The sequence below is a fragment of the Hemitrygon akajei genome, chromosome 5, assembly GCF_048418815.1.
Source record: "Hemitrygon akajei chromosome 5, sHemAka1.3, whole genome shotgun sequence".
In the NCBI taxonomy this organism is placed as follows: Eukaryota; Metazoa; Chordata; class Chondrichthyes; order Myliobatiformes; family Dasyatidae; genus Hemitrygon; species Hemitrygon akajei.
In genome coordinates this window covers 30,034,863-30,060,785 of record NC_133128.1, presented here as the reverse complement: position 1 = coordinate 30,060,785, position 25,923 = coordinate 30,034,863, and the positions used below count along the sequence as shown (strand labels likewise).

Sequence of the window (25,923 nt, the reverse complement as noted above, 5' to 3'; positions counted from 1 at the left end):
TTATTGACAGTCTGAGAAAGACAATAGTTAGATCAATACAACCTTTCATACTTGACATGCAAACACTAAAGTGCTTGTTACAGTTATATTAGCAAACAATTCGTCATGAAGTTCTTCACAAAGAATAGTTAGAGAGATGGTAATATCAGTCTGAAAAACATTTGGCTGAATTGACATGTTCCATAACGTTTTAGTCAGAGAAGGAGAAAAAAATTGAAGCTATTATTCCTTCTAGTTATTCTGATCTGACTAAAACATCCAGCTTAGACTGTTTTTGAAAACATGACTTCTGCGTTATGTCATACGATTGCATAAGAGAGCAAAGTACTGTAACAAACTGTAATGAATACTAAGGTGCTTGCAGATATTTATATCAAACACCCTAATGATTGGTAAATCTATAGCATAATACAACAACAAAAATATTAGACAATATTGGTAAGGATCAGTGGATGGTGAATATAACAGAGCCAATAGCTTTCAATGCCTCTTTTCATCAGTCTTTAGAATTTGTTGACCAATCAAATGGAAGATAAACAATGTTGACTTTTCTATGGTCTAGGAGTTCTTTCAGTGCTTTCTTCTTTGGTGAATCTTGTAGATGCTCAAACACCCATTTCAGCAACTGTACAAATGATCAAATTACAAATACATTCAACCAGATAATATATTGCTTTCAGGAATATTTTAGTTTCAATTGTAGAAATAAATAAGGGTGAAGAAAGTTTTAACCTTTGAGAAGTTATCACTTTTTTGTTAGTGAGAAATTACCTTTTTAATAGAGCCTTATCACTTCAGGACAACTGAGAACTTGACATCCAATCAGTTTCCTTTTAAGTTTAAATGCATACATGCAATCTGCTGATATGTACACAAAATCTTGAAAATTGAACCAATTAATTTATATGCTCAATAATAGAGTGATTGTGAAAATCAAGGTGAATTTATACGCTTTCGTAAAATAATGGAATTGATTACTTTCTATGTGACAGTCCTTTAGAACCTATCCATGGTGCTAGTAACATCTTCAAAATATTCTATTAGATTTATCAAACATATTTCTTTTCCTAGAACATTGTTGTTACATGAAGGTTTTCTGTGTGTCTTGTTACCATGTTCTCAATGATCAACCATAAAGCCTTATAACATATCAGTGTTTCTTCATGGTCACTGAGTTTAATTCCTGGAGCTCCACAACCAAAAGCACTGTGGAAATACCTTCACCAGAAGGGCTGCAGCTGTTTAACGCTACCTACTCAACAGCAATTAGATAAGCAACAAATTCTGGCCTTGCTAGCAATGCTCCAATCCTGTAATATGAATAAAAGATAAAGGATTTATCTGCTCCTACTTCTTACGTTCTTATGATTTGTTTCCTCTAGGACCAGAGGGCACAGCCTTAGAATAGAGGGATGTCCAATTAGATCCGAGATGAGGAAGAATTTCTTTAGCCAGACAGTAGTGAACCTGTGGAACTCATTTACACAGAAAACTGTGGAGGCCAAGTCATTGCGTAGATTTAAAGCAAAGGTTGATAAGTTCTTGATTAGTTAGGGGGTCAAAGGTTACAGGGAGATGGCAAGGGAATGGGGTTAATGGAGATAATAAAACAGCCATGATGGAATAGTGCAGCAGACTCGATGGGCAAAATGGCCTAATTCTGCTCCTGTGTCTTATGATTGCAGTACTTGGCCAAACACGGGTGTCAGGTGACCTAGTGAAAATTGCATTTTCTATCTCGGTACAGTGGAAGTCATAGAGTCATACAGCACAGAAACAGGCCCATCAGATCATGCTGACCATCAAGTCCTGTCTAGGCTAATCCTTTACCAGCACTTCATAGGCTGTTGTGCCTAGACAGTTCAAGTGCTCATCCATATGCGTCTTAAACATTGGGAAGGTACCTACCTCCCCAACCTTCTCAGACAATGCATTCCAGATTTTAACCAGCCTTAGGTGAAAAAATATATTCATTCAATCTCTTTAATTGTCATCTTAAATCTGTGCCCTCTGGTTTTGGACATCTCTGTCACGGGGAGCAGTTTTTCACCCTCTCTCCTACCATTGCCTAGACTGGCTGGTGGCATAGTGGCATCAGTGCCAGACTTCGGAGCAAAGGCTCCCGAGTTCGAATCCAGCCGGCTCCCTTGCATGCTTTCTATCCATGCTGGGTTGAGCGTTGAGCTAGCAACTTGGCTAGCTCAACTCGTATGACAAACAAGAAAGCCTGTTGTGACGGCATCCCGTTAAGGGAGTTAACGGCTTTCTTCTTCTTCTCCTTCCTACCATCGCCTGCCACAGTTCTGCACACCTCAGTTGTGCGCAAGGAAGACAAATCCACCCTACCCATTCTCTCATTATGGTTGAAACATTTTATTCCAGGCAACATCTCAGTGAATCTTCTCTCCAGTCCGATCACATCCAATGACCTGACTGCACACAATATTCCAGCTGTGGTCTAAACAATGCCATATAAAGTTGTACCAGGACCTCCCTGCATTTTGTAATCTATGCCACAGCTAATGAAGACAAGCATCCTGTATGCCTTCTTCACCACCCCATCTACTTGTGCTGCCATGTTCAGGAAACTTTGGACGTACACCAAAGTTGTACAAGTTGTACAAGTGATGTTGTGGGGATAGAACTGGATTCTCTGATGGGGATGTCTGAAAAGAGGATGCTGTCCAAGTTGCATGCCATCTTGGACAATGTCTCCCATCCACTCCATAATGTACTGGTTAGGCAGAGGAGTACATTCAGCCAGAGACTCATTCCACCGAGATGCAACACCGAACGTCATAGGAAGTCATTCCTGCCTGTGGCCATCAAACTTTACAACTCCTCCCTTGGAGTGTCAGACACTCTGAGCCAGTAGGCTGGTCCTGGACTTATTTCCACTTGGCATGACTTACTTATTATCATTTAATTATTTCTGGTTTTATTTTGCTATATTTCTATTCTATTATTGGTTGGTGCAACTGTAACGAAACCCAATTTCCCTCGGGATCAATAAAGTATGTCTGTCTGTCTGTCAAAGTCCCTTTGTACCTCTAAACTCCCTAGAGCCCAATCATTGATTGTATGCGTCCCACCCTTATTAGTCCTAACAGGTTAACACGTATAAAATTCCATCTGCTTATTATCTTACTCAGATTACCATCTGATTAATATCATTCTGTAGCCTAGAACAAACTTATAACTATCAAGTTCTGCAAAGCTTGAATTCTAAGGTTGGTGTCATTAATAATTAATCCATGGTACCTTAAAATGAAGCCATGGACTACAAATCATGCTAAATAAGTTAATGACAGTTTGTCTATCCACATTATTTTTGACAACAGACTCATTCCAAAGAGTTGAAAAATTACAAGTCTTCAGGATGTGGCCATCATTATCAAAACCATCATTCACTACCCAATCTAATTAACTCTGGAAAAAAAAGTGATGGCATTAAATTCTCAGTGTTTGTTTCTAGGTCAATATACTGTGTGACTTGGTGGAGAAAATGTAGGGGATGGTGTTCCCATGCACTTGGCTGTTCTCTCATTCTTGATGGATCAGGTTATGGGCTTGGATGGTACGCTGAGGTTGAAACAAATGAATATTTAGAGTGGTAATTAGTGTGCCAATTAAAGGGAATGCTTTGGGTGAGTTGGTGTGCAGAGTTGAACTAACTTTTTCCATTTTTATTACTTTTAAGCTAATTGCCACCAACAGTTACCTTCATGGAAGGTTAAGTATCTTCCATTATTAAAACCATGAAATATGATTTTTTTTCTTAATTGAGTCTATGTTAATTTTGAACAATTTAATCAATAAATTGATACAGATAAAAATTTTCTTAAACCATGATGCTTTATAAAAATCTTATAGTTTGTCATCAATTGATTCAAGAGCATAGTTTGGAAGTCAACATGAATATTTTACCTTCTCATTTGTTCCACCAAAATCAATCTTATATCGTTTAAAAATTTGACTGAGACCAACTTCCTTTCTCGATACATTGACTTGGCAGCCGTCAGCACAATCAAGAAAAGCTTCAGCTGAAATCTTTAGCTGATTGTCAACATCCTGGAATTGGGGATTAAAGCACAGTTTTGGTTGCAAAGTTCTCCATCATCTGTTTTCTGCTATCCATCCAAATTTATTTTGGCAGCTTTGACTTGCATCTGAAAGTCATGTATCAGCAAGTAGTCTAAAATAACTACTTATACATGCCTATAAATAATACAGGCTCTGGAACCCCTTCAGGAAGTTACTCATTTTTGACAGGATTTCAGGTGTACCATGGACTGTGAGAAGCTAATTGCCTATAGGAAACTCATTTAACTATGGCACAGAAAAGAATAGAGCTTGATTTCACCTTCAGTCAATACACGGGAATGTACAATCCTGTCAGAAGCCCTGACAGGCCTTGCCTTTCAGTGACTTTGGGACCCAAAGGTTATTTATACCCAAGCTGATATCAGCTAACATGATGAAAAAGAAATTAGTATGAAATTTTGGGCAAATTACATATTCCTTTATAGATACACTTTAAAATGAGCCTAGACATTCTGTGAACAGTCTCCAAATTTTTTTAAACATTAGATTATATTAGATTAGATTCAACTTTATTGTCATTGTGCCAAGTATAGATACAAAGCCAATGAAATACAGTTAGCACCTAACCAGAAGTGCAAAAGAATAGTGTTATTTACAAAATAACTGTGAATAAAATGTAAGTGCTACAGCACACAAATATAAAAGTACTGAGACAGTACAATATGGGTGTTATACTGCTTAGCACTGTGATGTGAGGTTCAGCAGGGTCACAGCCTCAGGGAAGAAGCTCTTCCTGTGCCTGCTGGTGCAGGAGCAGAGGCTCCTGTAGCGCCTACCGGGTGGGAGGAGAGTAAAAAGTCCATGGCTAGGGTGAGATGCATCCTTGATAATGCTTTTCGCCCTGCCCAGGCAGCGTTTATGGTAGATGTTCTCAATGGTGAGCAATTGGGTGCCGATAATCCATTGGGCAGTTTTCACCACCCGCTGGAGTGCTTTGCGGTCCAATACGGGACAATTGCCATACCACACTGAGATGCAGTTGGTGAATATGCTCTCAATGGTACAGTGGTAAAAGTCCATCAGTATCCTGGGACAGTATCCAGAGGTGAGCTTTCTTGATGCTCCACAGGAAATAAAGGCACTGTTGCACCTTTCTGATCAGGATGGAGGAGTTCAGGGACCAAATGAGATCAGTAGAAATGTGGATGCCAAGAAATTTGAAGCTTGATACACGCTCTACTACAGCTCCGTTGATGTAGATGGGGACGTGAGTGTGGTTCCCAGCATGCCTGAAGTCCACAATGATCTCCTTGGTCTTCTGGGTGTTAAGGGCCAGGTTGTTACAACATAGCTCATTTCATAATTCTGCTTTTTGAGTTCATCAGCTAACGAGTTCGTTAGCCAGAGGAGCAAATATCTCTTGCAACACCCAAAATGCTGGAGGAGCCCAGAGGGTCAGGCAGCATTTATATCAGTCAACATTTCAATCTGAGACCCTTCACCTGCACTGAAATATACAGGGGAGATAGCCACCATAAAGAGATGGAAGGAAGGGTGAAGCAAGAGCTGGCAAATGGATCCATTTGTGGAGGTGTGACAGGCAGATAGGGGAGTGGAGATTGGAAACAGCACCAGAAATACTTTAGATCTTGGCTGGAACCCAACTGGGAGGCCTGAAAGTGGAGTTGGGAGCTACAACAAGACAAGATGGCAGTTCAAAGGAAAGACATGTTTTAGTAGTGAGTCTGGGTGATAGTGTGGTTGAAGAAGGGGAGCAGTGAGACAGGGTCTTACAGACCTAATGGCAAAGAGAGGAGGAGAACTTCTTCAAAGTGGGCATACCTTGAAGAGACTTTGTAGGGGTGCAACAAAATTCAGACGTAAGAACCTGGAGCAACACACAAAGATCATTCAACATTTTATGTTTGACTCCAAATTTCAGCACTCACATTCTTTTTGTCATGAGAAAATATATCCTGCTGGCCCATTATTTGCCCTTCTTTGTCAATTAGGCCATCACGTATAGTCTTAAACTTTCCATCACATCAGAATATAATTTAAAATGTCAAAATAAAATTCTGATAGCATCAAATCATATGGAAAGAGAAAAGGCAGTCATTTATGAGATTTTAAAATTACAACATAAAGTAAGTCAGTAAAATGCCTCCTAAATGATGATGGAGATGATACCAGAAAGTGAAAACTTTTGAATGTTCAAAGTTTAAAGATCAAAGTAAATTTAATCATCAAAGTATATTTATATCACCATATACTACCAGGAGATTTTTTTTTTGCAGGCAACCATAGTGGAACAAAAAGTATAATAGAATCAATAAATAAACTGTACACAAGCACTGACAAACAACCAATGTGCAAAAGAAGGCAATCTGTGCAAATACAAAAGAGTTAATAATCAATAAATAAGATTGAGCACGAGTTGTAGAGTTCTTGAAAGTGAGTCCATAGGTTGTGGAATCAGTTCAGAGAACATGGTTTAAAATGGTAATTGGAACAAACCTCGGCGGTGTAAATCTTGATTGGAGGACAGCTAATTGCTCCATAGTTCAAAGCAAAATGAATAAGAGGTTCTACCTCCTCCAATGCAGCCTGAAAAATTAAAGAAAGTGTTACAGTGCATTTCAGAAAGTGTCAAGGGCAGAGGGAGCTGATAAATGATTAAAATGCCAAGTAATTAGACCCTCAAGGTCATGCTTTAGGAATGAATTGATCTGTTGCTCAAAGCAATTGATCAATCTTCTTTTGATAACCTCACTGAAGAGGAGTCTCCATCAGGAACAATAAGCACAGTAAGTAATATTAAAAAATCATCATCTCACTTCACTGGTAAGTAGATTTAAGCCCCTTGACCTCTGAGTCATTGGCAAAAGAAAAAAATAAAAAGTAATAATAATAAGTAAATAAGCCATAAATATCCAGAACATGAAATGAAGAGTCCTTGAAAGTGAGTCCATGGGCTGTGGAAACAGTTCAATGATAGGGCAAGTAAAGTTAAATGAAGTTATCCCCTTTGGTTCAAGAATCTGATGGTTGAGGGGTAATAACTGTTTGAACCTTGTGGTATGAATCCTGAGGCTCCTGTAGCTTTTGCTGGCAGCCGTGAGAAGAAACATGACCTGTGTGGTGAAATTCGCTGAAGATGGATGCAACTTTCCTGCAACAATGCTCCATATAGATGTGCTGAGTGGTGGAGAGGGCTTTACCTGTTTTAGTGCTAGACAATGGCGGTTCAATTCTACTCTACTTCAGGACTTAAACATTGTTAACTTTATTAAAGAACAGATTGCCTTTTTCTTTTCAACTAACTTTATGGAAGAAATTTACAGTGGGATATTAGGGGATACTTTAAGAGTATACATTCATGGCCAAATTATATCATATTCTGCTGGATTGAAAAAATTAATTAATAATTAAATATGTACATTGGTTGATAAGATTAAAGAAATTGATAAAAAAAATATTCTGCTGCTCCTAATCTGGGGCTTTATAAAAACAGAGTTGAACTTCAGATGCAACACAGTTTGTTATTAACATCCCCGATTGAAAATCAATTACTTAAAACTAAGAGTCATTTTATATATATGGTGATAAATCGGGTAAATTATTGGCCAACCAATTGAAAAGTGCTTCAGCTAAATGTCAGATTATTAAAGTTTGTAAACGGGATGGTATTTTGATGATTGACCATGATGAAATTAATAAATCTTTTCAAGAATTCTATACCTCTTTATACCAATCAGAATTATGATTCTACCATAATGCATGAATTTTTAAGGAAATTGAATATTCCGAAATTACCACTTAATGAATGTTTAGCATTAGATGCACCCATCAAGGAAGAAGAAATAAAGAAAGCAGTCTCTGATGAATTCTGGTAAAGCACCTGGTTTGGATGAGTATACAGTAGAATTTTTAAAACTCTTTTCAAATCTACTTTCTCCTTGGTTAGGTAGAATCTTTTAGGATGCCTTATTTCACAATCCTTTTATGAAGCATCTATTTCTTTAATTCCTAAAAAAGATAAAGTCCCCACTGAATATGCATCATATAGACCTATATCCTTGTTGAATGTGGACTCCAAAATCTTTTCCAAAATATTGACAATTAGATTGGAAAATGTATTGCTACAAATTGTCTCTGACGACCAGACAGGATTTATTAAAAATCATTACTCGTATTTTAATGTTAGGAGGTTAATGAATATTGTATATACTTCTTCATCTAAAACTCCAGAATGTATTATTTCACTTGAAGTCGAGAAGGCGTTTGATAGAGTTGAATGGGAATATTTATTTAACACTCTTGAGAAATTAAATTTTATCCCAAAGTTTATATCTTGGATTAAATTGATATATCATACACCTTTGGCTTCTGGACTTACCAATAATCAGAGATCCCCCTTTTCAGGCTTTTTCAAGGCACTAGACAGGGCTGTCTTTTAAGTCCCTTACTATTTGATATTGCCTTGGAGCTCTTGGCAATCGCTCTTCATGATTCACCCAATATATTTGGCATTATTCGTGGGAATGGGATACATAAGTGATCACTATATGCAGATGACCTGTTACTATATATCTCTAACCCAGGGAAATCCATCCCTGCAATAATATCACTACTTGCTCAGTTTAGTAGTTTTTCTGGTTATAAGTTGAATCTTAATAAGAGTGACTTTTCCCATTAAGTATTCAAGTCCCAATCTATAGACAATCACCATTCAGACTGGTGACTGATTACTTCACTTATTTGGGTGTTAAAATTACTAAGAAGCATAAGGATTTATTTAAAGTTAACTTTTTACCCTTAATGAATCATGTTAAACAACTGCTTACTAAATGGTCCCCATTGTCCTTATCGTTGATTGGTAGAATTAATAATATCAAGATGATTATTTTACCTAAATTTCTGTATCTATTACAGGCGGTACCAATTTTCATTTCTAAATCCTTTTTTGATATTTTTGGATCTAAAATTTATTCACATATATGGCAGAATAAAAATCCTAGGTTAAGTAAGAAATATTTACAGAAATCAAAAAAGGATCGCGTTTGGAATTGCCAAACTTAAGATTCTGTTATTGGGCAATTAATATTCGATACTTAACATTCTGGACACAAGATCTGGATGAAATTCATTGTCCATGATGGGTGAATCTCGTGTGCGAGTCTGTACAGGAGTTGTCATTGGTTTCTATTTTAGGGGCCTTGCTTCCCTTTGCACTTACTAAACTGAATAAACAAATGACTAATCCAATAACTAAACATACAATATGAATATGTTTTCAATTTCGTAATTTTTTTGGATTGAATAAATTTATCCTATTAAGTCTTATTATATCTAATTTTTTTCTTTGAACCATCCAGAATTAATCAAGCTTTCCTTTTATGGAAAACAAAGGGAATGACATGTTTTCATGACTTATTCATGGATAACTGTCTCATGTCTTTTGAACAGTTGTTTAATAAATATAATTTGCCTTGATCACATTTTTTCAGATATTTACAGATTAGAAATTTTTTGAATATTATTTTACCTACTTTTCCGATATTACAGCAAACTGAAATTACAGAAAAAAAAGGTTTAAACCCCTATCAGAAGAGTTTAATAGCAATTATTTATGATTTGATTACGAAAATACTTCTGGGTACATCTGATAAAATTACGAATGAACGGGAAAGAGAACTTCAGGTACTTTTACCTATAGAGAAATGGGAGAAAATACTCCAACTAGTTAATACTTCTTCAATGTGTGCTAGACACGCTTTGATGCAATTTAAGGTGGTTCATAGGGCCCATATGTCCAAGGATAAGTTAGCTCATTTTTATTGCCATATAAATCCTGTTTGTCACAGATGTAAGTCTATGGTAGCTTCCTTGACACATATGTTCTGGTCTTGTCCTCTTTCGGAAAAATATTGGAAAGATATTTTTGATATTATTTCAGCAGTTTTGCGTATTGATTTACAACCTCATCCTATCACTGCCATTTTTGGATTGCCAGTGAAAGACTCTAGTCAATTATCCCCCTCAGCTTGCCATTTGATTGCATTTGTTACATTAATAGCCAGAAGATCCATTTTATTTGAATGGAAAGATTCTAATCCCCCTACTACATTTCAATGGTTTTCCCAAACTATAACATGTTTAAATTTGGAAAAAAAATTAGGAGTAGCACTATTGGCCCTTCAGTTAAATTTGAAGAAACTTGGAGGCCATTTATTCAACATTTTCATATGATGTAAGCTGACCTTTTCCAAATCCTTCTCAATAACATTTTGTTCGTGTATAGAGGAGCGGAGTTAATGACAAATAATGATTTTAACCGATGAAACATGGCAGCCCAGCTTTTGTTTTGTTTTATTGTTATTTTGTCTTTTTTTTAGTTTAGGGGGACGTTTTTCTCTTGTAAAAAACCTTTTTTTGAATCTTTTTCATGTTTAGTTACTAAGAGATTGGGAGGCTTAGATTACACATGATACTCGGAGTCTGTTTCTGTATACTTTAATCGTTATTAATGTAATCCCGATCTCTTTGTATCATTATCATTGTTATGTTTATCTACTCGAAACTCAATAAAAAAGAGTGATAATGAAAGGGCTTTACTAGTGATAGACTGGGCCATATCCACTACTTTTTGTAGGATTTTCAATTCACAGGGACCAGACTGTGATGCAGTCAGTCAATAGACTTCTCCACACATCTATAGAAGTTTGTCAAAGTTCTAATCTCCCAATGAGGACAGGTTTATGGATCATGGACCACAAAACAAATTTCTAACATTTGCATTATCATACATATACCCAAAAACTCCCATGCAGATTGATTCAGTTTCTAAATAATAAAATTGTTGAGTTTTTGGTTTACCTAAGTTGTATTTTTAAAACAGTGACAAAACACAAAAAGCTGGAGGAACTCAACAGACCAGGCAACATCTACGGAAAAGAAGACAGTTGACATTTCAGGCCAAGACCCTTCATCGGCCCAGAGTGTTGACTGTACTCTTTTCTATAGATGCTGCCTGGCCCTCTGAGTTCCTCCAGCATTTTGTGTGTGTGGTGCTTGATTTTCCAGCATCTGGAGATTTTTTCTTGTTTGTGTTTTAAAACAGTGAAATTAGTTTATACCAAAGATTGTATTATAGAGTATAGTTGACATTAATCTTCTGTTCAATGGTCGCGTAGAGCCTTTATAAAAATCCACTTTGCATTGGCCAATAAATTTGAAACTCTGTGCAAAATAGAAGAAAGTTTAATACATTTAATTATTACAGATTCTATGTAGTATTGCCTTAAAGAGCAGAATAAGTATGGCACTCTTAAAGACTAGCTTTCGAAGTAAGTTATGATCGTTTATTGTTTAAAGTATTCAATCACTGGTGATTTGAAATTTTTAATAAGCCCAATAGTTCAAGCTCTTCCACCATTACGAGATTTTTTTTTAGAAAAGTTGCTCATATATTTGCCAAATTTTCTTTTGATTTTTAGCAAGATTTTTGCTGTAATGGTTTGATGGGACAGTTACAATCCAGGCAAAGTAAAAACATATATTCCTGATGATACCTAGACCATCTTATAAGATTGAGGCTTGAAGAAAACATAACAAAGACTAGGATTTGCAATCTAAGAAGACAATTCACCAAAAAGTTTAAGTGCTGGAATAACCATTATAATTATTTTAAGGACATTAATCAACAGAGTTAACTTATTTATATAAATTCAGCAGTATATTCAAGCAGCAAAGCAACCTTAAGACGTGGATCATTGTTTGAGAATGGTTTTGTAACTTGAGCTGGACCTTTTCGATTACCACGAAGTACACCATTTTGAATATCATTCAGCGAAAACACATTTCCACCAATCTTGTAACTTATGGAATTAAAAAACTGAAACGGTACAAAATTGATTTGAGAGGACATTATTATAGACATAAATCAAATAAAAAAGTATCCACTTTAGAAAACCCCTCAAAATAAATGATTATATTTCTTTTAATGTGGCATTTGATCTAATCAACATCTTCAACCAGAAGACAAAAAATATGATGAGGGATAATTTGAAAGACATGTTTAAAATCACAGCAAGACTAGATGAAGTAAATAAAGAGAAATTGTTTCTAATGGCTGTTATTTCAATAACCCAGGAAACAGATTTATCTCAATTAACAAAAAGGTCTGGAGGTGTCCTTTATGCAATAAATAGTTAGGATTTCAAATGCACCAACTATTACAGACTGCAAGATAAAGTTTTAGCCATCACATTCAAAAGGAAATGAACATAAGGAAGAATTATATGGGGGAAAAAAAACAAATGATGGAGCCTTTATATATCGAGTTTCAAAACACTGACACAGGCTTGATGGGCCACCATTTGGCTATTTTGTCCCTTTAATAAACTATGTAAATGACAGTTAAAATGGTTGCCAGAAAATACAGAGGAACCTAGATTGGCTGGGCTAGTGGATTGAGGAATGGCAAATGGAGTTTAATTTAGATAAGTACAAGGTGTCACATTTTGGGAAGACATACCAGGGTAGGAATTTTACAGTGAATGGTAAGGCCCCAGGAGCACTGTAGTACCAAGGGACTTAGGAGTAGATAGATTGCAGAAATTGGCATCATGTGTAGACAGGGAAGTAAAGGTGGCTTTGAGCATGCTTGCTTTCATCAGTCAGGGCCTTGAGTATAAAGTTAGGATGTTATTTTGTAGTTGTACAAGTCATAGATGAGGGCATACAGTATTTGAAAGATTGTGTTCAGTTTTGGTGGCTCTACTGTTGGAAAGATACCATTAATTGGAAGGTGTACAGAAAAGATTAACGAGAATGCTACTTGGACTTGAGAGACTGAGTTATAGAAAGAAGATTGGGAGATTAGGTCTTTATTCATTAGAAAACAGATGAGTGAGAGGGTGATCTTATAGAGGTGTATAACATCATGATAGGCATTGATAGGGTTAATGCACTCAGTCTTTTTTCCCCAGGGATGAAGGAATCAAGAACTATAGAGACCATACTTTTACGGTGAGAGGGAACAGATTAAATAGGAACCTAAGAGGCAACTTTTTCACCTAAAGGGTGGTCTATATATGGAATGAGTTGCCAGAAGAAGTGATTGAGACGGGTACTGTATATTGAGAACATCTAAAAGGCGCTTGGGGAATTACTTGGATATGAAGGGTTTTGGAAGATTTAGGCCAAAAATAGGTAAATGGGACTTGCTTAAATAAGAACTTGGCTGGCATGGGCCAAGTGGGTCGAAGTGCTTGATTCTGTGCTATATGCTCCATGACTTTATAAATACTAACCCTAAAAGTTTGGATAAAGAAAATATCACTTGTCTCTTTACTGAGAACTTGAACTAAATGTTTTCTCTTTATCCCAGTCCTGGAGAACGTGGTTTCAACTTGAAACATTACTCAGTTTCTCTTTCCACAGGTGCAACCTGATCTGCTGAGGGTCAAATCACAGACCCTGCGGAGTGTCCCTGGTTTTTACTGATTTCTACATCATTTCCTGACCCTCATTTTGCACGTGAACCCATTCTAGGAAGCAGCCTCTCTATGTAAGAAGCGGTATCCATGTGCTCAGAACAAGTAAAAACTACAAGTTTGCTATCTTACTTTATATCTTTGCGGTGCATTTCTCGGAGGTCCGCTCTTAATATTTCCATGAATGACTAACATATTGTACAGGTTGATGAAGAATGCCAGTTTCTTTATCCTACTGAGACTGCTAATATCTAGATGCTGCAGCTGTGTTGTATGTTGACAATACTCCTCAAAAGTTGGACTTCCAGCCATGGATTTATAATCTACTATCTACAATAAAGAAGAGTGAAATTGTTAATTATAATTTTGGACATATCAGCAACTAAGAAACCTATGTTTACTCTGTCATCAAACCAAATGGGCTGAAGCTATCGATAAAATAATTACAAGAATCAGTAAAATTTAAAGAGCTGTTTAGCTCTTTATTTAACAGAGGTTGAAGTATTAGATATGAATAGAAAATTTTAAATTGTTTAGCAAAAGAATAGGATTTTAAAAAGGAAGTATTGACTAACCTTGCCATCTGATGTAATGTGTGCTGAGAACAACTTTACAAGTAAATCTTTCATGACCTTCAAATACTGAAAAACTGAAATGTGACAGATTATTTCAGCACATTACTATTAGAAACAAATATGAGATTCTGCTTTAACAAACCTTACAAACAGGAGTCGATACGGTCCACTTCATCACAATAAAGCCCTCCCCACCATTGAGCACCCCTACACGATGTGTTGTTGCATGAAAGCAGCATCCATCATCAGGGATCCCCACCACCCAGGGAATACTCTTTTCTTGCCGCTGCCTTCATGGAGAAAGGACAGGAGGCTCAGGACTCACACCACCAGGTTTAGGAACAGCTATTACCTCTAAACCATCAGGCTCTTGAACCAAAGAGAATAACTTCACTTAACTTCACCCCGCCCCCATCATTGAAATGCTCCCACAGCCTCTGGGCTCACTTTCAAGGACTTTTCATCTCACGTTCTCAATATTTATTGCTTATTTATTTATTGTTTCTTTTTGTATTTTCACAGTTACTTCTCTTTTGCACACTGGTTGAACAGCCAAGTTGGTGTGGTCTTTCATTGATTCTATTATGGTTATTATTCTATTATGGATTTATTGTGTATGCCTGCAAGAAAATGAATCTCAGGGTTGTACTTTGATAATAAATTTACTTTGAACTTTGAACTTTGCTGTTAAAATTAAACTCAAGCTGCTCTCGAAAGGAGGTGGAATTGAGTTTAGTCTGACGTGAAAGAGACAAGTGGAGCTAAATCAGACCTGAAAGGGACAAGATGGATCTGAAGCCAATGTAAAAGAGACATGGCGGAGCTAAAGATCACATAATAAGAAGAATGAAGGGTGGAATCGCAAATCACCTGGAAAGGGAGAAAATCAGGTGGGAGATCAAGTGGATCAGGCATTCAGAAGGCAGGGTCAAGTGCTCAAGCCATCCTGAAAGTGAGAAGGCAGTGAGCCGCAGAAATTGACCTGACAGGGACAAGGCAAAGTGGAGCTCAAAGAGACCGGGAAGTGAGAAAACCAGATGGAGTTAATGTCAACCTGAAAGGGGAAGACAGAGGGGACAATGTAGGGTGAATCACTGACACACTTGACAGCACTAGGTGGCTGATAACCAAGAATGCACAAATATTAAAAGGTCTCTGAGAGGCAGGGAGGGCAGATGCATCAGGATGACCCAGAACACTAGGTGGAGCTCAAGCAGACATGAAAGGACAAATTTTGCACACTGAGGGTGGTGTATGTGGAACAAGCTGCCAGAGAAAGTGGTAAAGGTGGGTAGAGGTTTAAAGATATCCAGATAGGTACATAAACATGAAAAGGTTGGAGGGGTATGGGCCAAACCCACACAAATAGGTCTAACTCAGGTAGGCAATTTGTCAGCATAGATGATTTGGGCCAAAGGACCTGTTTCTGTGCTATGATTCGACGACTACACCACTAACATGAGTTAGGAACAAAGAAAATAGATCTACTAATCTGCCAGAATCCCTACCCTGAAGCAATTTTCTGCTTGAAGGTTCAAATCAGAAGAAAAACGGCAGTGGAGAAGGCAAATTTGACAAAGGCTTTCCAATTTTGGTAAGAGTTATCCTTGTGGATATTTGAAAAAGACTGCTGATCCTGTGAAAGCATCTACAAATGAAAAAAGCCAAGTCTATAAAAGATAGCTTAACAGTTAGTGAAACTCTATTATAGTCGGGGCATTGGAGGTCAGAGTTCATTTCCAGCGCCACCTGTAAGGGGTTTGTATGTTCTCCCCATGACCACGTGGGTTTCTTCCTGGTGCTCCGGTTTCCTCCCACAGTCTAAAGATGTACCAGTGAGTATGCTAATTGGTCATTATAAATTGTCCTGCAGTTAGGCTAGTGCTGAATAGGTGGGTTGCTGGGTGGTATGGCTCTTTGGGCCTGAGGGGCTCGTTCAGTGCTGTAACTCTAAAAAAATAAATAAAATTGCTCGGTAATCTCCTACTGTTGGTCAAGGACATTGACTATGGTTGAAACAAGAAAGGGAAATATATACATACAATGATAGATAGTGAAATTTCTTATTGGAATTGAAGATATTTTCCATTATTATTATTATAGGATGTGGAAAGTGTCATTAACATTTACTACCGAAGGTAGTCAGGTACATTGGATGTTGCCTATTTAAATTATACATTCTGGTGGTGATCTTCCACGGAACAGAAGCAGAAAAGGAATAAAATGCTACATACCCGAAGAGGCATTATATTGTGCTGCAACTTTGGCATTTAATGAAGCAACGGAGTCATGCTCCACCAATCTGTACAGAGCATTGCTGTCTTCAAATTCTTTTACAGCCAAAGGATTTAAAAACCTTCTATTTGTCAGATCTCTTCCCAAGTCAATCGCTGCAGATTTGTCTATATTAAAATACAGATCAAAGGCCAAAAAAGAATGAGTACTCCTTATAGATATGTTTACTAATCAAAACAACTAGTCAGAAGTTACTTAGAACTTTTATTTTAAAAAGAAGTTCAGTTTTCTTCTACTCTGCTGTAAGGCACACAGCACCAAAGTAGTTCTAAAGTCCTGTTATCTTTTATAAATAATAAGGATAGACTTCCCTCATTATAGCCCCACCACTATCAAATATAATTCTCTCAACAACCGTTTTCCTATCTCATGGCTCATCCTGTATTAAAGAAAATCCTTTGAATCTCATACTTCTCAAAGATGGAATTGAGATACTTGGTGTAGGGTAGGAAAGCAAAATAGTGTTACACAATCAGCAAAAGGGAGATCAGGGCACTGGCTGCCAGTGGGAATGTGATTTCCTTGTGCCCCTTGCCAACTAGCCCAAGATTTCCCCTCCCTATCCATCTGGTGTTCTATTATTCCCACCCCTTGATCTTCTTTTCTGTTCAGGCTGAGACCACTTTCTCTCTCCCTTTCTCAGTGAAGCCAATGTTCTGTTCCTTAGATCCTGCCTCATCCCCTCCATTCCTTTCCTCCACCTACTCTCCTGTCTCCAGCTTCTAACACACAGTGGATCACCGAGACCTTGCTAAACACCCGTCTAGACAACTCCTGGGAGAGGAACAGAGAGAAAAAATAATTTCCATTATATTAGACAGAATTCCCAAGTTCTCTGGCCAATCAAGATAACTCTGCTCACAAAGGGCCTTTCCATCTCATTCCTCCAAAATCTAGCACTACCACTGACCCATACCCTGGCACAAGTTTGGTACAGGTAACCGAAGATGAATGTCTGAATTTGTGGTCACTTAATTAAGAGTTACTGTAACAATAATGCATTAGAAAAATGATGCTTGCAGGTTGTGTGTTACCTAGATACAAGGCTATGTCCAAAGAAAAATGGCTGGAGGTGCATAGCACTTTAGTGCAAAGGTATTGATTAGGTGCATTAAAAATCTAACTTACAAAAATTAGTGAAAATAGTGAAATGAAAACTGCCAATATTTACAAAACGTTATCTACCAGAAAACACAATAATAGCTCCATACTATTTTTGTCCAGTGTGAACACCTGGCAACTCTGATCCTCTCTGTCCTACCGAGAGCAAAGAGCTCCGTTTATTAAACACCAGGATATGCCATCTTTAATTACCCACATAGTTAACTTAAGACTACACATGAATTAGAATATGATGCACCTTACAAGTAGTAACAATTATATTGCAAAAATCTTCCTTAAATACAGTGCACAAACAATATATAAACATTTATACATCCTCATTACTAAAGAAATGGGATATTCTGTGTGCATGGCAGGAAAGGCACCATAAAACATGTGTGTGTGTGTGTGTGTGTGTGTGTGTGTGTGTGTGTGTGTGTGTGTGTGTGTGTGTGTGTGTGTGTGTGTGTGTGTGTGTGTGTGTGTGTGTGTGTGTGTGTGTGTGTGTGTGTGTGTGTGTGTACCAAGCACTCTCCAGAGTGTTCTTGTAAAAGAGATGGAAATATAACTGAATTAGTAATGACCAGGATATCCTTTCACTATGTGACAGGAACCGCCTGATGAGGTTGTGCTATCGTTAGAAGCTATCACAATCTCATCTCAATCTACTGCAATCAAATCAAAGGAGTTCTGAGCATTTTTCAACTCATGAGATGTAGAAGGTTTTTCATCCAGCAAACTCACCAAGATTTCTATTATCGACCAGCCAATTCACAAATGTTTTCCCTGAAAAGGTGTCCTTGTATAGTTTGAAGCATATCCAGTTGTTGCTGATAATCCCACTTTCCTTGAAGTCCATGATTAGGTTTGTATATTCATCTACTTTACTTACTGGTTCTACAAAGTAAATAATAAAATGTCATTAATCTTAACAGTGGGTGTTTTAAAGGTTAGTCATAAATGTGCATTCTGTGATCATGACCAGGTTGCTTGTTCATATACTATTGTCCCTTTGAAAGAAGCCATCCTGTACCCTTTGCAGTAATTAGGTACAGATCATGTTTGACATGAATAGCTAGAATCAAATAGAGCACAATTTATGGTGGCAAGCTTTTCCTTAACACAAACAAAAAACTAAAGCTCCAAAACTAAAAATAAAGTTCCCCTCTCAATTGCTGAACAAAATCACTGAGTAGCACAGTGGTACAGTGATCAGTTCTGCTGCCTTATGACTCCAGAGATCCAGGTTTGATCCTGACCTTGGGCACTGTCTGTGAATAGCCTGCATATTTTCCCTGTGAATGAATGGCTTTGCCACAGGTGTTCTGGTTTCATCCAAGATATCCAAACACTCGCTTAGTGATAGATTAACTGGCTACTGTAAAATATCCAAAGTGCATGTGGGCAGCAGGGGCAGGTGATGTGATTGAAAGAGGAAAGTGTAAGATTTGCATTAGAAACATAGAAACATAGAAAACCTGCAGCACAATACAGGCCCTTTGGCCCACAAAGTTGTGCCGAACATGTCACTACCTTAGAAATTACTAGGCTTACCCATAGCCCTCTATTTTTCTAAGCTCCATGTACCTATCCAAAAGTCTCTTAAAAGACCATATTGTAACCGCCTCCACCACTTTGCCGGCAGCCCATTCCAAGCACTCAGCATTTACTGAGTAAAAAACTTACCCCTGACATCTCCTCTGTACCTACTCCCCAGCACCTTAAACCTGTGCCCTCTTGTGGCAACCATTGCAGCCCTGGGAAAAAGCCTCTGACTATCCACATGATCAATGCCTCTCATCATATTGTACACCTCTATCAGGTCACCTCTCATCCTCTGTTGCTCCAAGGAGAAAAGGCTGAGTTCACTCAACCTGTTCTCATAAGGCATGCTCCCCAATCCAGGCAACATCCTTGTAAATCTCCTCTGCACCCTTTCTATGGCTTCCTCATTCTTCCTTTAGTGAGGCGACCAGAACTGAGCACAATAGTCCAAGTGGGGTCTGACCAGGGTCCTATATAGCTGCAACATTACCTCTCAGCTCCTAAATTTAATTCCACGATTGATGAAGGCCAATACACCATACACCTTCTTAACCACAGAGTCAATCTGCGCAGCTGCTTTGAGCATCCTATGGACTTGGACCCCAAGATCCCTGTGATTCTCCACATTGCCAAGAGTCTTCTTGGCGTCTTCTCAAGGCTAACAAGGAATGGCAATAATTTCTAGTGACACAGGTGGCCTTTGACATATTGATCTATATGAAGTCTTAGGGCAATTCCATTCCTCTATTCAGTTCCAATTTCCCGATAACCTATAGTCTTACACATGCCAATTAACAATCCATGATTTTCCCAGCAGCCACATGGAGCAATTTACAGTAGGCAATTAGCCCACATGTCTTTGAACTGTGGGAGAAGGGGAAGCTATGACAAGAATCTCACAGTGGAAATGTAAACTGCACACAGGTAGCACTGGAGGCCAGAACTGAACCCAGCCTACTGGAGCTGTAAGGCACCCACACCACCAGGAGCATCATTGAACTTCTGGCTGTTCCAGAATTACTGACATCGTATGAATAATTGAAAGGAATACAATTAGTTGTTGGCTTCCTATTCCAGGAAATGTTTATATTGCATTGGCTTTGCAAAGCAGCAGAACCTGTTCACACCCTGTACCCTGTCTATTTTGAAACAAGTTTGACTTGCCATGCTTCACATAGATATATGTACTCTGATTATGATCAGATTGAATAAATATCCTTCCTCCTTCAGTCACGTCAAGACCCCGATACAACAGCAAATTCTTTTTTTTTTGCAAAACATATCATCAAATTTCCAGTGTTCACAATGACGTTCACCCTTTCTATGATATAACCGTGGCAACTACATTCAGTGACCACTTAATTGGGTACCTCCTGTTCCTAATGAAGTGGCTACTGAGTGTATGTTTGTGGTCTTCTTCTGTTGTTGCCATTCAGGTTCAACATGTTGTGCATTCAGAGGTGCTCTTCTGCACACCACTGTTGTAACTTGTGCTTATTTGAGTTACTGTCACCTTCCTATCAGCTTAAACCAGTCTGGCCATTCTCTTCTGACCTCTCTCATTAGCAAGGTGTTTTCACACACAGAGCTCCTGCCCACTGGATGTTTTTGTTTGTTTATTTGTTTTATGCACTATTCTCTGTAAACTCTAGAGACAATTGCACAAGAAAATCCCAGGTTATCAGCAGTTTCTAGGATACTCAAACCACTCTCTCTGGCACCAACAATCATTCCAGAGTCAAAATAACTTACATCACATTTCTTCCTCATTCTGATATTTCATTTGAACAACAACTGAACCTCTTGACCATGTCTGCATGCTTTTATGCATTGTATTTGTGCCACATAATTGGCTGATTAGACATTTGCATTAACGCGTAGGCGTAACTAATACAGTAGCCTCTGCGTGTGCAGCTTACTGCTGTCCTTCAACATTCTGCTTTGAGTTTTCAATGGAAGCTGCAACAACGTAAAGCCTTGATAGAAAGAGATGGCTACAGTACATGACTGGTACACCTGTGCCTTGATAGTCACCACTTGTGAGTTTGTGAACTTTCGTTCTACCTACCTTCCTTCTGTACCTGTGCTTCAACAACTTTGGGTTCAGGGATTGGAGGAGCATCCGGAGGTACAGGCTCATTCTTAACCAGATCAATCAGCTTGTCAAGCTCATCTTGTGGCTGATGAGAAAAGAAGTGATTCATTATTTCGCCATGTTATTGCATTGTGACCATCTGACAGGTACATCAAAAATGTTGCTTTACTACTGGAGGAATTCATTAGGTTAAGCAGCATCTACGAATGTTTAGGGATGGGTGACATTTTGGGGTGAGACCCTGCATCAGGACAGAGAACGTAAAGGGAAGATAGGCAGCATTCAGGAAGAGGGAGGGGCAAACCAGATGCTGGCAGATGATAGGTGGAGAAATGTCAAGAGAGGGATGATGGGTAGATGGAACATGATGAGAGAAGGGGTAGGAAGGATGAACCAAGGGAGAAAACCCCTTGTCGTTTGGTATGTGGGTGATGGGCAGATGGAACCATATGGGGAGGGGTAGGAAAGGTTCTACCCCTGGTGGATAGGCATGTGGGTGAAGGGCAGATGGAAGCAGGAAGGAGAATGTAATAATGGACAGGAGTGTGTCACTGATAAAAGGTAACAAAGGAAGGACTGGTGGGATTGAGACAGTAATACAGGAGAGTGAGCTAACTGAAAGTAGAAAAAATTATTGTTCATCTTGTTAGGTGGTACGTTACGGAGTAGAATATGGTTTCTTTCTACTTTGCATTTGGCTTCATTGTAACAGTGGTGAAGGACAACCAGTTCATAGTATTTAAGTTAGCAGGACAACTACCCTCATCTCATAAACCTACACCCTGTTTGGAATCATGCAGATCAAAACTCCTTGTTTGAATCAGTTTAATTCCTCCTGGCCTCCGTATACATGGAGCTGATAATTAGTTTGTTGTGTTTACCATTCATATTCAATATTTCCAGTATTTTTGTCTTAGTCACTGGTAGACTCTTTTCTGAGTGGAGTGCTGAACAAGGTGCTTCAATAATATGGACATCTATTTTATTTGTTTAGAATTTTATCATATGAATAAAGTTCTAGGCCATATTAACTTACCGTACTACAATATGTAATCAGTTTTACCTACCAACTTCTGAAAATCATCATTTCCTCCAACATGGATGTTGTTAAAGTAGATTTGTGGTACAGTAAGACGTCCAGTGAGATCTATAATCTGTTGGTGTATTTCACGATTTTTCTCCACATTGACTTCAAAGAATGGGAGACCCATACTAGTCAGGCGATCCTTTGCATAATGACAATGAAGACATCCTTTCATGGAGTAAAGAGTGATCCTGCCTGCTAGCTCCTGCTGGATCACTGACCCTTGCTGCTCCATTTCTGACTTGCTGAAATGAAGTTTTGTATTACCAATCTACATTTGTTGCTGCTGTGTTTGCTTCACAATAGTCTTGTGTAGAAGTTGATAAATGATTGCATGTCAAGGTTGTTTCATTCCTTGGGTCCCTTTCTCTTTTTGTATGCGGCAGTGAATTTTTCAGTTCCTGAAATTGATGCAAGTGAATTCAGAAAAGGGGAAATCAAAGGAACACTTATTTATGGAGAGTATTTCCCAAATTTAGAACACTCTAAAGCACTTCATAATCAATAATTTTCTTCTGAAGCATGATCTCATTTGGGAGTGCTATTTTTGTCCTGGTATTCAAGCACACAGGTGACTAAGAAAATCATCACTCTCTAAATTCAACATACAAAATATATTGTCTTGATGCCTTTGTAAAACATTGAGATTTAATGTCAAAATCAAAGCATAATAAACTCTTATTGATCCTAATGTATATTTTTTACTTGATATTCAATAAAAATTAACTTGCCTTTCATTAAATTCATTTTAATATTAGTTTGATGGGTCAGATGTTATACAGTAAATTTAATTGACATAGTTCTTAATGTTATCTGGGTAATTTTTTTCTTGTGTTCTGTTTTTGTAACTCTGTTTTAATCTACTCAGATGGAAATAAGGGTACAATTTTCACTGCAGGTAAAATAAGTTTTAAGCACTAATAGGAGAGCATATGCTATATATTTATTTTTATTTTGGCTTAGATGACCAATTACTTTTGTTGGTTGTTTCTGAAATGAATAGCATAAAAGCTAATGGCTAGAATGTACTCAAAATGCTAGCTATATTAAAATGGCTAAGTCACCTAAATGTTGTACATCAAGGCTGCTAAGGAAAGAAATGACGTGATAGCAGATAAACATATAATAACCTTGCAATATTTCCTAGATGCGAATTATGAAGACATCAGAAAATTGAAGAGTGACAAATGTGACAGTCTTGCTCAAGAGGAAACATAACTTTTTTCCAAGTATTGTCAGGCTGGTCATTTTTGCACATATGGTAGGTAGGATTTTAGAAGCCAGAATCAAGGAAAAAAACAATATGCACCAAGAGAGGTTTGAATTAAGGAGAATCAGCAAAAATGGATATGGATCTGAAGAAAGCTTTGGAAAAAATGATCAGCTTGGATAAAGAGGTTACCTTAAGGAGAAAGAGAGAGGTGAATTGTGGTTAAAAGTTCTTCACACTGGGGGTTATTAGTTTGTGGTTTCCATGGGTCAATATGACTGAGATATTGGAAATCAAAATAAACATTTGTTTTTGTTACCAAATGTGCAGTTTAACAAGTTGTGAAGATGACATTAATTAACCAGAACAATGCAGCAGATAAAATATATAAAAGTCCAAATGAAATTTAATATAGTAAAATGAGAAATTATTTATTTTGTCAGAAGGCATGAGAAGAGACAACATGGAAAGTTTTAAAGAATGTGCTGAAATGGGGTAACAATTTCTGTACATACAGCAAATATTTTAAGATGACAGAACATAATGAGAGAATAATCAGCAAGGTCTATGGGATTATAGCCTGCATACACATAGATACTGAATACCTAATTGGACATTATCCTGAGCCTTTTTAAAACTCTTGTTTGCCCACAGCTAGTGATTTCTAACTACATCTGGTCACTACATTTCAGAAAGTTTTAAGAAGGTGTGGGAAAGATTTACCAAAATGGTTCAAGGGACGAGTGATTTTAGTTAGAAGGTTGGGTTGGAGAAATTTCCTCTTTGAAGTAAAGGAAGTTAAAAAGTAATTTGACAGATATAAAATGTGATTGTGAAGAATTTACATAAGATAGGCAAAGTAATTTCCGTTGCCGGATAGCACAACACTGAAAAATATAGAGTCATGGAATTATACAGGATGGAACCAGTCCTTTTGACCCAACTTGTCCTTGTCAACCCCATTGATCATTGGTCTAATATGATTTCACCACATTTAACCCACATCTGAACTAGGAGACCTTCTCCTAAGGTTTAGGAGAAAGGATATAGTGGGGTGTAAGGGGAAATTTTCTCATAAATCAAGTGAAAATGACTTGAGAACTTGCTGCCCACAAATGTGATGGAAACAGGCGTTCAAAGAAAAACAGAAGACACTTGAATAAAATGAACTTGCAAGATATTAGCAATGGGAAGGCTGAGGCCATAAGATATAGGAGCAAAACTAGGCTGAAGAAATTACTCCTTATCACTGTTCTAAAAGAGACTCTCCTTTATTCTGAAGCTGTTTCATCAGAGTGGAGACTGAGTGGATTACACTACAGAAAGCCAGCAGAGACTCAATGGACTGAGTGGCCTCTTTCTGTGCCATATTGACTTAATCACTTTGTAACTTCTCTAATCTCCTTAAATCTTCTAGTCTGGATACAGACAAGAACAATATGATTGTTCCCAGAGCACTGGCATATTTACCAAATTTTAATATGAGGAAATATGCAGCCTACCCATAGCCAGCTGACCTCAATGGATAACATACCATGTACTTGCCAATCAAACCTGCCACAACAGAAAGGCCATCTCACTTGTATGCATACTTCTCAGGGATTGTTTATTTTAAAGGAGACCAGTTCAATGAGATCACAAAGAGCCTTCAGTGACATCAAGTTGGTTGCCAATGTTGCCTCATAATTTTAGAATGCACAGTATCTATAGAACCCAGCAGAACCCCAATATTTGGTCACCAAATTAGAGGAAGGATATTAATAAGGTTGAAAGAGTGCAGAGAAGGTTTACAAGGATATTGCCAAGGCTTGAGAAACTGAGTTACAGAGAAAGGTTGAATAGGTTAGGACTTTATTCCCTGGAGCGTAGAAGAATGAGGGGTGATTTGATAGAGGTATATAAAATTATGATGGGTATAGAGAGAGTGAATGCAAGCAGGCTTTTTCCACTGAGGCTAGGGGAGAAAAAAAAACAGAGGTCATGGGTTAAGGGTGAAGGGGGAAAAGTTTAAAGGGTACATGGGGGGGGGCTTCTTCACACAGAGAGTGGTGGGAGTGTGGAATGAGCTGCCAGATGAAATGGTAAATGCGGGCTCACTTTTAACATTTAAGAAACACTTGGACAGGTACATGGATGAGAGGGGTATGGAGGGATATGGTCCAGGTGCAGGTCAGTGGGACTAGGCAGAAAAATGGTTCGGCACAGCCAAGAAGAGCCGAAAGGCCTGTTTCTGTGCTGTAATGTTCTATGGTTCTATAAAATATTTCAGATAAGAACACAATTATTGCAAGGGGGAAGGCAGAGGAACATATTCATACTCATATAGGTATTTTTGTATGATCTGGGTACTGGTGAAATTACTACCAGTGTCAATATTTATTCCAGCAAATGCAATATATAATAATAACTTCTTTATAAGGGAACAAGCTATGAAGGGTTTAATAACATCTCCATCTCAGCTACCCACCATTCCC

The 25,923-nt window shown here is 37.9% G+C and overlaps 1 protein-coding gene across 1 annotated transcript; it reads right to left on the bottom strand.

Moving 5' to 3' along the window:
* On the bottom strand, positions 1–22,474 carry LOC140728628 (uncharacterized). The gene is made up of 10 exons (XM_073047629.1): positions 22,223–22,474; positions 21,129–21,240; positions 18,260–18,412; positions 16,354–16,521; positions 14,120–14,193; positions 13,677–13,874; positions 11,804–11,941; positions 6,562–6,651; positions 3,928–4,071; positions 1–625 (listed from the first exon to the last, which is right to left on the bottom strand). Exons 1-10 carry the CDS (start codon positions 22,472–22,474, stop codon positions 497–499), a joined length of 1,458 nt encoding a protein of 485 aa, XP_072903730.1. The 3' UTR covers positions 1–496.
* Between the last annotated feature and the right edge of the window lie 3,449 nt (positions 22,475–25,923).